We start from the raw sequence: 17235 nt of genomic DNA on the forward strand, positions 1-17235 counted from the left end.
TATTTTGCATATCTTTAGCATCTAGCATCTTGCTTTTAGCATCCTGTCCAAATCTAGCATAATTTGAGCAAGTTTATTAGAAAGCCGTAAAACCTGGAAATGTGAAAGAAGTTGGTCGTGGGAAGAAAAAGAATGGCAGAAATGTACACTCTCCCATTGATTCATACAGTCGGTAAACCATACAGGCAGTATTATTTTCCGAAGTTAGAAACGCCTTTGGGCTTTTTCTTTTCTTTTTTCCTTTTTTTGGCTCCACCCAGGGGTTTCTAATCCTTTAACTGCGAGACATGAGCGTAGCTATGGGAGCCATTCTCTCCCCAACTTTTTGACAACTTCACCATCTTTATTTCTGACTTCATGACCATCATTATTCCTGAAATGAAAGGCCCGAGACTAACCAAAAATCTGCCCCCCAGCAGACAATTCCCATCTCCGCTTATGCTGCGAGGTAATTTTCTTTCAAAATATGTGAACGAACACTTTGAATTCATTTATACGATACCGGTATATACGCCATTGAGTCTGGCAACGACTGCGTTAGTTTATTGAGTTAAAGCTTTGTTGCGTGAAGTATTGAGTTCTATCCACGCATTCTTGCGCTCTGCGTAGTTTACGTTACGTTATCGTATCTCAACTTCGTTTTTTTTCCTTTTAAAACTCCTGAATTAGTAATTATGAGGATCTAGCATAATTTGACCGAATCTAGCATAATTTCGATCAGTTTTTGAATAATTCCGAACTGTGAGTCTGGCAACGCTGTTGTGAACATTTTTGTAAATCATTTCGTTAACACTGGCAACATAAAATATAAGGGAGGTATAAGAACAGTGTTAAATTCTTATTATATTTCAATTCACAATGGCTGGTGAGGCGTCTTTTAAGGTGGAATTGATGTGCAAAGAAGAAATTGCTTATGACTTACCTCAGGAAGATCCACTCGAAGGGAAAGGGTGGACCTACGAACTGATGACTGACAACAAAGAGTTAATATTATCTACAACGGAAGGAGAGGAAACAATGGAAAAGGATACAGCTATGTGTTCTTTGGATGTGAAACTAAACGTTGAGAGGGTGAAATCAGAATTAGCAGTAGAAGAAGATCCTGCATTTGAAAGTAATATAGAAACGCTAAGAAAAATGGTGGTTCAGGAGACTTGCGCGTCGTACTCTAATGACTCCCAACAATTAACAAAAAAAAGTTTAAATTCAGTTCGGCCAGAAAGGTAATGTTCAATTTTGCATATACTAACTGGTTCAGATTGATAATATGGTTACATGCGTTCGGAAACTTTGTTGGTTAAAAGCAATACTTCACGAGAAATATTTAGGTATACGAGATATCTCGAACGTAAGTAAGTAACCTACAATTTGGAAATGGCATGGCACACATAGACTAGCTGTATACCAAATAAAAGTAATAGTAAGACCGATACCACTCATACAAATTTTATGTAGTTCGTAGCTTGATAAAATAATTATTTCTTTATTATTGATTACACATTTCTCATTAATTGTTGCACATATTTAAAATATGTTTGCTCGACGATATTTTTTTATTTGTGTAGAGACTTATGTAAAATAACAAATCGTGAGAATGGTAATTATCCTAAAATTTTCCAAATCTAAACGTGGAATGTATTATATTGGAACAAAAGCTATGGACGTTTGTATTTTTACTTAGGATTTAGCTCAAATGGGTCTAGTCTCATTTTTCCGGAGGGCTTCGAAAGACATAAGCAAAATACAAGATAAAGAGTATTTTAACCAACAATGAATGTTCATTAATTGTGGAGGTCCATACATCAATCCACTTCATAGCTGCATTCATTTCTTTCAAGGAAGTCGAGTTTTTACATTCCCAGGAATCATTTCTAGGGTATGGACCTCCATTTCTCAATATAGGATCACTTTAGGGGCTTAGGGAACGTATATGATATATAAATTATTGTAAAAACAACGCTAACCAGCATGTGCTAGATGGCCGGTAAAAATAAGATTGCTACGTAGATTGGGGCATTACGCAGAATGTGGGTAAACGAGGATACTCAAAATTCTGTATTTAGGATAACTTATATGAATTACGTGTTGAATGCGTTCTTGTACGTTCCTAATTATTTTATAGGTAACATCCTGAAATACTTTCTTTGCTTGTATATTTGTGTTCCAAAGTAACACAATATATTATGGACGTAACTTCTTAATTATATAGATTACTTCATTCCCGAACATTTTTCTAGTTCCGTGTTATGATTTGCCACATTGAAATTTGATACTTCATTTCGCTTACAGTGTTTACTAGTGATGGGCAGTTTGAATATTCCCGGTGGGAAGAAATTTAAAAAATGGGAATATTCCCGGTTTTTTCCCTGGTCTATAAATTCCCGGGAAGGAATTTATTTCCATTTCTTTACTTTATTTTCCAAATTATAAGAACCACATGACTAATTACTTTGTTTTAATATATTATGATTTAATTCTAGGTTTTAAAGAATTTGGAGGCTAAAAAATTAAAATTATTTGACGTACTTTATATAACTTATAATATGATTTTTCCATTTCCATTTTCACTAAAAGGTAAAGTAATTGTTTAGTATTGGGGGGCCAAATCTAGCAAAAAATTGTATGATTTACGGAAGAAATGAGTTGATAGTGATGTTCAGGTAGTCAAAAGATAAATCGAACGCATTTTTTTTAAGGCAGTAGGGGATTTATACAAAACAGTAAGGTAAGTGTTAATGATTTACGGGAGGAAAGAACGTAAATTGTTGGTAACAAAGATAGAAAACAACGTACTATGCGGGGCTCTAATCCGCCTTCATTCGCTAACGCTCGGTCTGCAAAGATGAAATGAAATGAAAATGTCTTTATTGAAGCGGGCGAGGTTCAACCATGGCTGCTCTACCACCTAACCTTGTCAAAAGAATACAATATTAAACATTACACATCAAAAGGAACAGAAAAAAAACTAAAAAAAATACAAGTAAAAGAATAAATCAGAAAATAAACAAGTGACATAAAACTGTACATGTCGTAAGTGCCAGAGGCCAGTCGCTGGGATTTTATCAAATGTGATTTTAATGAATTTCGAAATGAATTAAATGACTTTATTTCCGTGAGAGCTTTTGGTATCGCATTCCATACTCTCGGACCTGCTCTAGAAAATGATCCTTGCACTATCTTCAGTTTAAGTCTTTGTACATTGAATTTCTCACTGTTACACGTAACGTGAGAGTGAATTTGTGACCGCTTTGTAAATTTACAATATAAATATTGTGGGGATTGAGTTATAAGGATTTTATATAGCAGACAACTATAGTGTAGGTATCTTCTTCTCGACATTGTTAAAATGTCGTTTCTATTTAGCACTGGTAGGATATGTTCCGATTTCTTTAAGTTAAAGGCAAACCTAATGCACGAGTTCTGTATTTTCTGTATAGTTCTAGAATTGTAAACGGAGAGAGATGGTCCATATACAGCGTCACAGTAGTCTAATAACGGTAAAACAAGAACTTGTATGAGATAATTTCATAGACTGAGATAGAAAGTCTTTGGCTTTGTAATATGATTGTTATGATTGTTATTTAGTTCCTTATGCAATATGAGTCCTAAGCTTTTCACATGGGTAGAGTAAGAAACATAAGTATCCATAATTTTTATTTTTAGATCCGCTGCCTTGATTTTACTCAACTGTTGTGAGGTTCCTCTAATCGTAAATGTACACTTACTTGGGTTGATGACAAGACCGTTATCGGTACACCATTCGGATACAGAGGTCAAATCTCTATTAACAAGTTCTACAGTTTGTTTAATATTTTGTGGTGATGACATGATGCAATGTTGTGTGTCATCCGCGTAGCAATGCACAGTAAAGTATTTATGGAATCTATGAGGTCAGCAATGTAAATAGAAAATAAAAGGGGACCCAAGATTGATCCTTGAGGTACTCCTTTGTTTATAACATGTGACGAAGATAAGGGATTTTCAGCTGTCCTAAGATATACTTGTTGCTTCCTGCCTAGTAAGTAGCTTTTAATCCAGTTTATGACGGTATCAGAAAATTTATAATACCTTAGTTTAGCCAACAACAGGTTATGATTAACTAGATCGAAGGCCTTGGTTAGGTCTAAGAGGACTATGATTGCAACTTGAGAGTTATCAACTGCGTTTAATATCCCATCCGTTACCTGGAGCATCGCACTGACAGTACTATGATGCTTACGAAAACCGAATTGAATAATAGGGATGATATTATTATGATTTACATAATCGTATAATTGCTGGTTTACTAACTTTTCTACAACCTTTGACATTATTGGTAAGATACTAATTGGACGTAGCTCGTTTAATGAAGTTACGCGGGGTTTCTTTGGTAGCGGTACCACTTTCGCTGTTTTCCAGGCAGTAGGAAAGCAGCCGTTAACTAGTGAATAATTAATTATTTTTGTTAGAGGTGATAGTATGAATGGCAACGCTAATTTGATCATTTTAGTGCTTATTGCATCAAGGCCAGCTGAGTTAGATTTTATGCTGTGTACCGCTTTTCTCACATCGGATTCATTTATTGGGTTGAATAGAAATGTTTTCTGTAGCTGTGGATGTTTTTTAGACAGAAATTTTTTAGTTTGACTGTCACCTCTCTCAGAATTAATAGGAGGCAAACCAGGAAGACTGACGAAATTATAATTAATAATATCTGGATCGTTGATTTCACTGGAAAGTGCTACATCATTTTTCCTGTTACAAAGACCCAGCTCTTGTATTACTTTCCATTTGTCTTTAACTGCAGTGCACTTTTTAATACGATAAGAGAAGTAAGCAATTTTTTCTTGTCGAACCACTGACGTTGTAAAGTTCCTTAATCTTTTAAACTCTTCATAATCTTGTTGGGTTTTGGTACGCTTGAACTTGAGATGTGCTCGATCACGCAATTTAATTAATAGCTTGGTATTACTTGAGAGATATGGGAGTTTAGTTTTAAAAAGCTTGATCTTTTTAATAGGAGCATGTACATCGAATATATGTGTTAATGCGTCCTGTACAAAGGAAACCTTGTCTATTGTTTCAAATGACTCAATGTTTTCCCAGTGTATGTATTGAGCATCGCTAAAGAAAAGATTTTCATCAAAAGTACCATAATCTCGACAGCTAAGAATTTCAGGTTTCAGGCTAGGCGGTTTATTAATATCAAGAACCATGTATATAACACAGTGATCAGAATTTCCAATAGGGGGACTAACACCATACAACGCCAGTCTCTCTCTGTTATCAGTAACAATAACATCTAACAAAGATTCACTTGTTTCAGTTATCCTAGTAGGCTTATTAATTATTTGAATAAGATAAGTTCTAAGATATTAAGTTAATATACTACTATCCCCCACCCCTGCCCGTGTCTTGTCGTAAAATGGAATACCCTTCTACATCAATTTGTTCCATATTAACAGATTTATCTAACCATGATTCAGTTACAATAAATATAGCACATTCATTCGTAGCGATAAGAGATCTTACTTCATCAATTTTCGGAAGAAGTGAGCGAACATTAGCATGCATAACGGTAAATTTTCTTTTGACATCTGCAGGTATTGTGCATACCACAGCACGGTTTCTGTTGATAACAGAGAGGTCAAGAATATGAAAATGTCCAGTAGAGTTACCCATAGTCGTACTCATAGTTACATTTATGATATACGGTTTGTATTATGTATATTATAATATCTAACCCAGTGATTATCCTCCTGGCACTTACCTCAGATATGAGACAAAAGTTTGTAGGATATTTTGAACTTCTTACAATTTCCCGAGAATTCATACTTAGTAAGCTTAAGACACAATAAAACCATTTAAACGATATTACATAGTAAGAACGTAAAAAGCAGTAATGAGACATTTTGTGAGTATCTACAGTACAGTTGCAGTCAGGCTGCAAATGAACAAGGGCTTCCATCGGTGGCTTAGATTGAGAAAAGGGGCACAGATCATGGAAACCACAAGCAACAAAAAACACTATAGCATTTTAGATACAATGCAACACACTCACTAAATAACGAATATAAGCACACAACGTATAAGATATTCACTATATAGGAAACACGCTCCAGTTTATTGTCCATTTTCAAGCAAACATCATCATAATAATGTTTTAGGCATGATTGTCTGCACATAATGAATATTAAAGAGTAAGTTATTTTGCACAGAAAGTTGCTGGTAATAAAAGCAGTCGAAATGAGATAATGTACAAAGGGGGAGCCAGTTTTTACACACAGAGGTAGTACTTCTGCCTTGCACTTTATAAGAAGGACGGCACTAACCATTGGTTAAAAAAATATTAGTGAAATAAAAATATAATAATAATAGAAAAAACATAAAAGCACTTCCCAGTTTTGTTCTTCTGTGTAATTACACCGACTGAAGTTCCTTAGCTGTGGTTATGAAATGCTTTACCTTGTCTTTTATGATGACGATTTTCCCATCCTGTGTATATACGTCCCTTGTACCGAATTTCGTTGTCGTCATCTTAAGGAGTTGTAATCCTGACTGGCACAGATCTTCTCTTATGGTGATTCCGCTGGAGTTTAGTTTCCTTTTGTTTCTGAAGACCAAAGCTCTGCTTCTGTAGCTCGTGAACTTAACAATAATAGGTCTTGTTTTCCCACGAACTTTAGGACCAATTCTATGAGATCTGCAGATATCCGTAGGCTCAAGTTTAATTCCTAATTTAGTATCGAAGACTGACAAGGAAACGTAATTTAACGTATGAAACTATAAAACAGCAGCATCGGAATAGAATATCGCAAAAAAGTAGGTGCAAAAGCTGGCCCCCAATGCTAAAGAACAGCCAAAATTAGCAAAGTATTAATTTACAAATGATGAAAAAGAACCATTTTGTAAAGTAATTTAGAATTATGTGGAAATAGAGATGAAGTACTATTAATAAACCCTAAACCACCGTTAATAATAGACGTCTGTCTGTCTCTTCTCTGTAACTCGATTTTCTGAAGGGGGGCGCGGTGGCTCAGTGGTAGAGCGTTCACCTCTGGTGCTTGGGGTCCCGGGTTCGATCCCAGCCCCCGCCAAGTGAACTTTGTGGTGGACAATCACCGTGCTCGTGGGTTTTCTCGGGGTTCTCCCGTTTCCTCCCACTTTCTTCATTCCACCATTTCACTCATCTCTCATTATCACCGTCTCCTTTAGCCTAACCGGCATAACCGTGGGACGTAAAACTTAAAGATTTCATTTCATTTTTTCGATTTTCTGAAAAGATACTCGGACTTCTTTTACATGTGAATTAACGTATGGAATTTCGAGAAATAGGTAGAATGAAAGGTCGTGTAAGGCAATGTTACGTGTTAAAATATAAAGATAAGTAAGTATCTTGCAAATTTTGTGAACATAAATATGTATGCGCAAATGTTGATTAATTGGTGAGACATGTATCTTCTAGCATTTACCCAACCTAATTGGTTTATAACATTTATAAATTTAAAGTGTTATAATATCAGTAATAGAGTCAAGTTGAGCAAATCCACTTACATATAAATTTAAATTATTACTATATAATTTTTTCACACATATTTAATTGATACAACATATTGTAAATAAATATACATTTATGCCTACTCTTTAAATATAATAAACTGTTAATAAAGTAACATAGTACCGTTCAGAATATATATTTTAAAGAATCTTCTGTGGACAACAGTAATAATATACTGTGATATAAAAATTAATTCAGCTTTGAAATTATAATATAGTAATAGAATGCAATTTTCTTTCTGATTCTACATAAATTCTCGGATAAATTCCCATTTTGGGAACCTTCTCGGGAATATTCCTTAAAAATATCTTCCCGGGAATTTACCCATCACTAGTTGTTACTAGCTACCGTAACAAGGGGTTACTTTGCACATCGGGCATTACTACCTACAAAATATGAAAAGAGTTTCACAGTCCTCTGTCGGTAAAACCATGAACTGTAAACATGAAGTTTCAACTACCCTGTAAGATAGAACCTGTAACTGTGTTTTGGCGTTAATGTTGGGGGTCAGCATCAGTTCTAATTACCGGGAGGGTTTGTTGTTGAACTGGTATGGAAAGCAGTCACTGTAAAGACCGCTAAATTTTAAAAGAATTTCCGTCAATGTTAAGTCAGTTTCGTAGACTACTAGTGTGCATAATGGGACTTTGATGTAATTGTTGAAATTGTAATGTTTCAATGGTGGGGTTACTTTGCACAACATACAAAAAGTATGTTGAATATACGTTTCTGTGCTATGTTTTCCCTTCAGTATTTAAACATTTTACTTTCTACACAAAACTGCATGAATTTTATAAAATTGATATTAGAATGATGGTACCGGTATCAGTACTTAGTTTGAATTATCGATATTTGTAAAGAAAATTGTGCATTTTCTGGTACCGATTCAGGAACCACATTCTAATAGCTTAGCATATGTCCCACAGAAGTGCCAACTCACGGACAGGAAAATTGATCTTCGTGAATTGATTTGATTTGGTTATTCCTTTTGTCCAAATTTATCATTTGAACCGTAATCAGTGGAAGATTTACGGGGTTTGTAACTTTTAGGCTGCATGATTGCATGACCCAAAATTGCATGATTTTTTTTTAAAGGCAAGTACTTAATTAGACTCAAACAGTGACTTTAATCGGTTCTTATCGGTTCAGTCACTTGCTGGAACTTTCTGCTTGAGTCACTTGTTGGAACTGTTCGTGCTTTTTGTGTGACATCCTTTTTAAAAAATTGGTGGTAGTTCATATTTTTCTCACTAGGTGTCTCTGTAGTCATATAATTATTTGTTACTGTGACGTCTCATGTTCTGTCTGCTTGTATGTGTGGAATGCAGTGAGCGGGTAATTGAATTTTCGTTTCATAGCGACGATCGAGTTAGCAAGTGCGATTGAGAAACCGTAACATGAATTTAATTTGAACTTGTCGTTTTTAAATAAGTTTGTATTAGATTCGGATATTAACTCATATCGCTTTGCAGTATTGTCTGGTTTATTTGAGTTAGAGAAAACCTGTCATGGTTATGGCCGAAAACTGAAAATATTTCCGACGTATGGTAAAAGTGGGTGTTTATTTGTAAGTCATGTTTGTAATAATAACAAGTGTGCTCGCTTTAATAAATCGACGTCTGTGCGGAAAGGAACATTTTTCAGTAATGTGAACTTGAGTATTGCGCATGTGTTCTTGCTATCTTATTTTTTCGTGAATCATCAATTATGAGTTCATTATTCCTGAGTGTTCTGGTATGGCGAAACGGTGAGTGCTTTCCATTTTTAGTTGATATTATTTTTGTTCTTGATTTGCTTTGGATTTGAGTATTTGGCAAAGTATTTTTTTTTTGTTCCTGGTGGTTCCATTATCTTGGTGAGATGTAATTTATTTTTCCTCGGCATGCTGCACTGATTTATAATTAGTGATGGGTGTCTTTTTTAATTCCTTCTTACGTTAGCTTTATAGTACTGGTTTGACTAAATATTGGTTTTTGGGATGTTTTAAAGGTACTTGAGTAGGGTGTTGGGGAAGCAGTAGATTTAGATTTCATTATTGATAGTCACCGCTTCACCTGGATTGATTAGGTATAGTGTTTAGTAACGTTTTGGCCCTTGTACTTACAGGATAATTCTTAACTTTGTACATTACTTTGACTCGGACAGCAACTGTTACCGGTTCATCTGATCCAGTTCCGGGAGCAGTTTAGGAATGATTCGTAAACTGCTCCGGTAACCGGATCAGATGAATCGATTGCAGTCACTGTTTGACTGAAAGTAAAGATTTGCCTAAAAATCTCTTGTTAGTGATTCCTACATGTATAAGCTGCAAGCCCACCCCCCCCCCCCCGAAAAAAACAGTCTTTTTGAATCAAGCACCTGTCAAACTAGTTTTCTGGATACGCTAGTGTTCACCATTTATTTTCTAACAACAAATTCATTCCGGCGGCTACGTAAATAGGAAATTTACCTAAATTTAAAACACAGGAGGCTCCAGTGATAATAATTTCCTATCTATGTGTTATCTTGGACCGGTGAAAAGTAACCGTGAGTAGAGGCTGAAACACCACCCAGTTTTACGTTTCTTATGACTAAAACGTTACACATTTCAATTTCAACTTCAGCCTCAACGTTCCACTACACATTATAGTATTCTACGAAACTAACTTAACTTTGATGCAAATTCTTATCGATGATATCTTTCAAATTTTATCAGCCTTTAGAGTGACTGCTTTCAATACCTCTACAAGAACAAACTTTCTCGGTAATTGGAACTGAATTTAACCGCCAAAATTATAGCCAAAATACAGTTACATGTTCTATCTTACGGTGGCAGTTGAAACTTCCTCTTTACTGCTCATGGTTTTCCCAACAGAAAACTGAAACTCTTTTAAAATTTTGTGCAAAGTAACGCCCGATGTGCAATGTAACCCCGTCTTATGGTAGTTCAAAATAGTTTTATGCAAGACATCATAGTTTTTAATAAACAGTAGATTATATATCATTATTTGGTTAACCTTAACTGGGGAAGAGGAAGTGCTAAAAAGATGCTATTAATTTACTCTTTCTCTCTCTCTGTCATCACGTTAGGAGTATCAAGCTCGATTCGTATACTAATTTATAACAGCAAGCTAATATACACTTATAAGTAACATTATGGAGAAGGGTACTATAGACGTTAAAGACCCCAAAGTATTAGGAGGAGTAGAGATGAGAATATGATCAAATGGGGCCACTATCAGTATCGAATCCATAGTCTTCTGGCGTAGTAGGTGTGGCTAATTAGTATTTATTTTGCTTAATTTTTATAATAATAATTATTATTATAATTATGATAAGGAATTACAAATGTTCCGGAAAAAGACATGGAAATCGCAAGAATGTGTTTTTTTTATTTATTCTTATTAGTTTCTTATTTCAAAATTCTTTGTATATGCATTTTTTTCCCCTGAAGCTAGTGTTATTTCGCCTGGCATCTGGTAAAATACAAGTTTGTACAGTATTATAATAAGAATTTTTATCTAATACTGCGCAAAAAATTCGTATTGTGTATCATTTGTTTAATATAGCATACAAAAGATATAAACGAAAAATATATATTAATAATCATAACCTATTGAGTAATCCAGAACAATAGATAATGATTCCATTGATGTATAAAAATATTTATGACAATTTTTAAAACATTCACCACTTGAAATCGAAAATGACATCAATAATCACTACAATTTGGAAACACGTCCCAAATAAATAAAAAAGTAAGAAATTGTTTGATTCATATCTAGGCCCATTCGTTCTGTATAATCCTCAAAAAATTTTTAGGAGCTAAGGATTGGAAATATTTTCCTAACTTGTTTCGGATTTTACCGTTTACTTGCAACTATTCTACAACCACCTTTACGAAAAAAAATATTTATTTATTTTCATTTTTAGTAGTTAAGTTTAACAAATTAGGAGTTTGTTCTTTGTACAATTTAGAAATTTGTAAGAATATCCCTAGCTGGAGACTATAAAAAAAGTTTCAATTCGTTCTATTTCAAGCCCTTTTCAATTCAAATTTTTGTTGCGCTCCTCTGAGCTGTGATCGTGTTTTTCCCTGCCGGTGTTGTAATTCTGTAAACCTAAATATGCATTTGCATTTACCCCAGCTTTACCACGGCAGGTCACGATCACTTTCTCACTTATATCTTATTGAAACCGAAACTGGGCACACAAATCAATAAAACATAAGTACCGTAAATTAAAATATGTATAAACGGTGGATTTTGACAAAAGTATCAACGGACAAGAATTATTATACAATATAAATCACAAGACCTATGTAAAAATATAATATTCCTAGATACGAAATATACAATTAAAATGACACAGAAAATTACAAGCAATCAAGAAACTATTATTGACATTCTTTGATTATTTTAATCTTTCCTCTCTTAATTCTGTTTGAGTACGTTCAACGAAGTGTTGGCGTTTAAATGTATTAACGAATCAATGTTTTAACTACTCACAGTTAATCTTCGACCGGTCAGCTGATATCACTCGGGCCCTGGGGTAGAACTCACTAGATAACAGGTTCACAGAAGGTTCCTTGGGCGGAGGCTAGGATAAGTTTGGAGCTACGGAGGTTAATTTCGCTGGTAGAAGTAAGTGATAGTCTTAACTGATGCATGTAGTTCCTGTTACTCGACGATTCGAACTCAAACGTTCATTACGTGAAAACTGATATTACGGACAAACTTGAGAATGTTAGCACGTATTATATATGTATATATTACTTCATTTGAGATAACTCGCAAAATTGAACTTTCACTTTAGCTCAACCCTTCCAAGGGGAGCGCTTCCTTCTCTTACTTTTGAAAAATAACGCACCCCACTCGCCTTGGTGGGTGCTCTGCAAAGTGCCAAACAGTCACGCGTACTACACACACACTGAACGTTCTAGTTAGCAACCAAAGCTTGTATATGGCCAACCGTGAAAAACCCGATGTTCACTCCTAGCGTCCGGACCAGAATTATTATCCAATAAGCTTTTAGTTACAAAAGTGCGTAGGTGGATAGTGGTGATTGTCCCGAAAATCAGACTCAAAGGAACATTCACTAACCACGTTATTATCACATGAACAGTCCTTGTTCCTCGGCCATATATGGCCGTAAAAATTGAAGTGAGGCCTTCAAACACTAATGTACGAAATACCAAACCGATGAAGAAAGCGTCAGAGTTGCACCCTTTAGGTCGGTAATAGAGCCTATCGCAGAAGTATGTATTTGACATCCTTCTATTCCTAGTAGAAAAGGCATGTAACTCGTGAGTATTTATTTTAATGAAGAAGGAAAGTTTTAATGTCCGTACTGACAAACAATGAAATTAATTTTGATCGTAGCATTAAACTTGTTTCAAACTTGGTGATCAGAACGGCTCCTACTCTGCGGATGATATAATTTGAGATCGTTTCATTTATTTTAGGCGAGTGAAATGAATTGATATCTTATTTGAGAATATAAAGGAATGTAAGAATATCTCAGGTACAAACAATGAAAAATTTCCCATCCATTCTATTTGAAACATCTTTCGAACTTCAACAGCTATTGCCAGTTATTTTGCTTCTAACTGCAGTGAATGTAATTTGATATCACGTCTTTCTTATTAGGTGAGTGAAACAAATTTTGTCACTCTGCTTTTAGATTTTAGACAGAAGTGAGAATGGCCATAGATACAAGTCCCGCAGGATTTTGTATTTTTTATTTAAGAAAAGCTTTGGAATAGAAGATTAAGAATAGATTTATCAATACAAAATAACTATGCAAAGTATCTTTTTTTTTTTACAAAATAGAATCTGATTATCTTTAAAAAATGTGCCCGACGTTAGTTTCTTCTTTTTGGGTTTTCTTTAAAGTGGTTGTCATTATGACTACAAATCGATTTCTAAGTAACGTTAGCTTCAGTTTTTGTTATGGGGCAACAGCATTTTATCAGATAATGTTCTCGTTGTACCTTTGAAAAGGGTATTTTATAAACGATTTTCGTTCTTCTATATAGAACTCCTGTATGCTGACATCATCATTATTTTTTAGATTCATTTCAAAGCGATGTTACGTCGGATTTCATTGTCCGTTAATAAGATGTACTCATAAAATGACAGCGAAGCGTTATTTATAAATTAGCCCTGTACTGTCCAGATTATGAATATTATCGTAAATACGATATTATCAAGTACATCCCGCCTTTCAAACAAAATTTTTTAGTAGCATAGACAACTACATGGTCTATGCTGCATTTCATTCTTGAATGCAGGTTTCCATTAAGAAAGCATGATGGTGGCTATGAATTCAAGGTTTTATGAGAGAAAGATTTAAAGTGCTGGGGTATTATTACAATTTCTAAGTTTGAAATTGCGTCCTAAATAAATTAGCTGTTTAAAATTTCCAATGCTGTCCTTCCTCTGCTTTCCACATTCATCTTTCATCTCCAAAAGCTGTAAGGAAATCATAAAACATGACATCTATGTGAACATACCAGATTGTAGAGCGATACTGATGGTTCCTTGGACGCGCGTCAGTGGCGGTGTGCACATACTTTGAAAAGTAACCTTCGAAATTCGAGGGAATAATCAAATAAATAAACAATAATCCTTTTTTCATTCTCTAAAAATTTTAAAGGTCAAATGCAGTATTTCTAAATTTCTCATCTCTTCCCGGGCTTAGTCCGAGTTCGGGTGAAGTTCACGCTTTTTCTGCGCTAAGATTTTAATTTTCCATCTGTGCCGGTTACGCTTGAAGCTGTAATTTAGCACGTTTGCGTGTACTTTTCCAGTTAGTTTCTTTAATTTGCGGAACTTTTCTCCTTTTTACAGAGCATTTATTAAATTTCCACGTAATGACACGCCTTCGTTTACAACGATTGGATTTACGCTGCATTGCGATACCTGTCATAAATTTCTTTTTATGTTTGCACTTACTAGTACTACATTTGCCATGTAGTTTACTATACAATGTTCGTACGTGTTCTCGCTTAAGCTTTTTAGTACTCTTCGGAGTCGATGTATACTTTTTCCGCATGTTTGCCTCAAAATAAGCTCGCCCATAGCTCGACTTTAATTTGCATGTAGTTCGTCTTTGACCGAGTTTAGTTCGTTCCGAGTTGCGCTTACCAAAGCACTTTTCTTTTATTCTCAACTTATTTCCTACTGCACGCCTAATGCGTGGTTGTGCGCGCTGAGAGTACGCTGTACGTGGAGGTCGACGAACACTGTTATCATCACGAGCAATCAACTGTTCTACATTTTTAGTAGACCTACACTTAAATTTTCGCTCTTTACAATTTCGCAATAGTGAAGTACTAGCTTGAAAATTCACACATTTCGGCAACTGAAAAGTAATGAAAATTGCATCTGATGTATTGATATTATGATCACGTCTGCTCATTTTAATTCTGCTGATTATGCTCCTCGAAATCGAGTTTACGTTAACTAATGTATTACGAAAACTCAGCTGGGTATCATTGGCTATCTCATTTTTCTTCTTAACCTTGGTGTTACATTTCGGCTCTGTAACGGAAATATACTTTTGACTGCGTGCGCTTTATTGGAAGTGTTACTTTCACGCTTGTTTACGGTAAACATTTCCGACCGATTGATTATGTACGAGACGTTCACTACGTAAAACACAATTCACTTGCGGGCCTACACTCTAAACTGTGAATTTAAAGTCGTTTCCTTCTACAATACTCAAACCTGATAAAGTCGGAATGGATTTGCAGCACTAAAATGCAACTCACGTTAGACATACACGGTTACAAAGACAAATTTGAATTTGTTAAGTCGTGCAAAACCATATGCCTGCGACACAAAACCGACAACATTGTAACTTCGTTATCACACAATACCAACAATTGATCTCTCAAGCCTTCCCTGGCTTCTTCGAGAGGGCGGATACGCGCAACCTCAACGCTAGCGCTTATCATGTGTGAAATATTGGCATCCCTTGCCGGCAAAACAATTACACTAGAAGCATAATTGTCTACAGGTACACACAACGATTCTTCCTTTCTCGTTATCTCTACATTGCACATTTTCTTTTCCTGATTGTAATCGACGTTCTGGTTTATTTGGCACATATGTTCCACAAAGTGGGCCGGCTCGAATTCAAGAGTATTTACGGTTTCTTTTCCGCCTTGCACTTCCTTGCACTGTTGTATTTTGTTGGCTTGCCTACACTTAACCTGTGCCCTTCTCGTGTATTCATAGAAACCAGTGAGACCTTTTTTTCATTCCACTACACGATTTTTAAACTCGGCAGTGACTAAACATGATTGGCCGCGTTAATTATTTCAGAGCGTACCTCCGTTAAGAAGTTATTGGCTACTTTGATATTATTACGTAAACTGTCTGCTTTTTGCATTCAATTCGCTCTTTCCTACGCTCCCAAATCGCTTCTGTTACAGACTGTTGAAATTTACGTACTGTTTCAGCTATTTTTTGTCCTACACGTCCAATATTCATTTCCATTTTCTGAGCAATGGTTTCTAATTGTTTCCCTAATTCCTCTGTCAACATTGCTTGAAATTGTTCTAAAACACTAGCCTCCATATTGTTATGAATTACGAGCAACTAATTCAAAGTACAAAAATATAAATGTCTAAGTTTAATATGAAAATAAGAAACGTGTACTTAGAAAACAAAACACTAAGAATTTTGATATTACGACTATTAACAACCAATCCTTCTTTTATTCACAACTCAGGTTTCACTTTGCGAAATGCTTCAATATAAAATTAACACAGATATAAACTAGTACCATATACAAAACATGTATGTGTGTGTGTGTGTGTGTACTCAATCAGCTGTTTGCTATCCACTCACATCTATGTAGCATTAAAAATCAACAAGAAAATTTTTTGAGCTACATTAATCTCTCTGTCGCTCTCCAAGTCAAAACCTATTTACTTAACTTACATGAAAAATCTACATCACTTTTTGTTTTTATCTATCCCTGTTCTTTATTTTTAATTAATAGTGCTCGCGCATGAACTGATGAAAATTGACTGTCGACACTAAGCTAATCAGATTCAAAACTCAACACGTTATCTGTATAACTAATGGTATTGTAAAAGCAGTTGTAGGAAGATTATTATAATTTAATCCGGAAAGTGGTCGCCATTTGGTTGAAATCGATTTTTTTGGTAGTAGTTAAAATCTTATAAATATAATCGTAACCTTCACATTGATTTTCGTCTTTTTCCCAATAGCTTACATCTCTCTCTCTCTCTCTCTCTCTCTCTCTCTCTCTCTCTCTCTCTCTCTGTCACTTGTTTATTGCGTTTCTCCCAGCTTTGGTACGGTAAATCACGATTTCTTCCGTATCTACGTTTTGTCATAAACCGAAGCTGGGGAGAACGGTACACAAAACATAGATACCGTAAAAACGGAAAAGTGAGCAAATGATCAAATTAAGATCAGATATTAACAAACTAAAATTATTTTGCGGTGCAAATCACAAAACCTGGTTAAACTCTATAGAAAATGTAATAATACTGAATGTAATTCATACAAATTAAAAGAACATCAAAAGATTACAAATGAACAAGTAGCTTTTACTGCATATGTTTACGGCCGTTTTAACTTCTTTTATTTCCCTCTTTATCTTATTTTCTTTTCTTTTAATACATGTGGCACAATTGATAAATTAAGATTTCACTTACTCACAATAATCTTCGACCGGTC

General features: G+C 35.0%; 1 protein-coding gene across 2 annotated transcripts in view; it reads left to right on the forward strand.

Annotated features, from left to right (window-relative positions):
* The first annotated feature begins 725 nt into the window (after positions 1-725).
* The window catches only part of LOC145660737 (uncharacterized), a 59667-nt gene continuing 43157 nt past the window's right edge, over positions 726-17235 (forward strand). Inside the window, exon 1 of one of the 2 annotated variants that reach the window (XM_081726144.1) lies at positions 726-1223. In XM_081726144.1, the coding sequence (XP_081582270.1) occupies positions 859-1223 (365 nt within the window). In that variant the 5' untranslated portion in view covers positions 726-858. The remainder of the gene's footprint in view (positions 1224-17235) is intronic. The other variant, XM_081726143.1, reaches the window with a different exon arrangement.

The sequence above is a fragment of the Thermobia domestica genome, chromosome 9, assembly GCF_964235325.1.
Source record: "Thermobia domestica chromosome 9, izTheDome1.hap1.1, whole genome shotgun sequence".
In the NCBI taxonomy this organism is placed as follows: Eukaryota; Metazoa; Arthropoda; class Insecta; order Zygentoma; family Lepismatidae; genus Thermobia; species Thermobia domestica.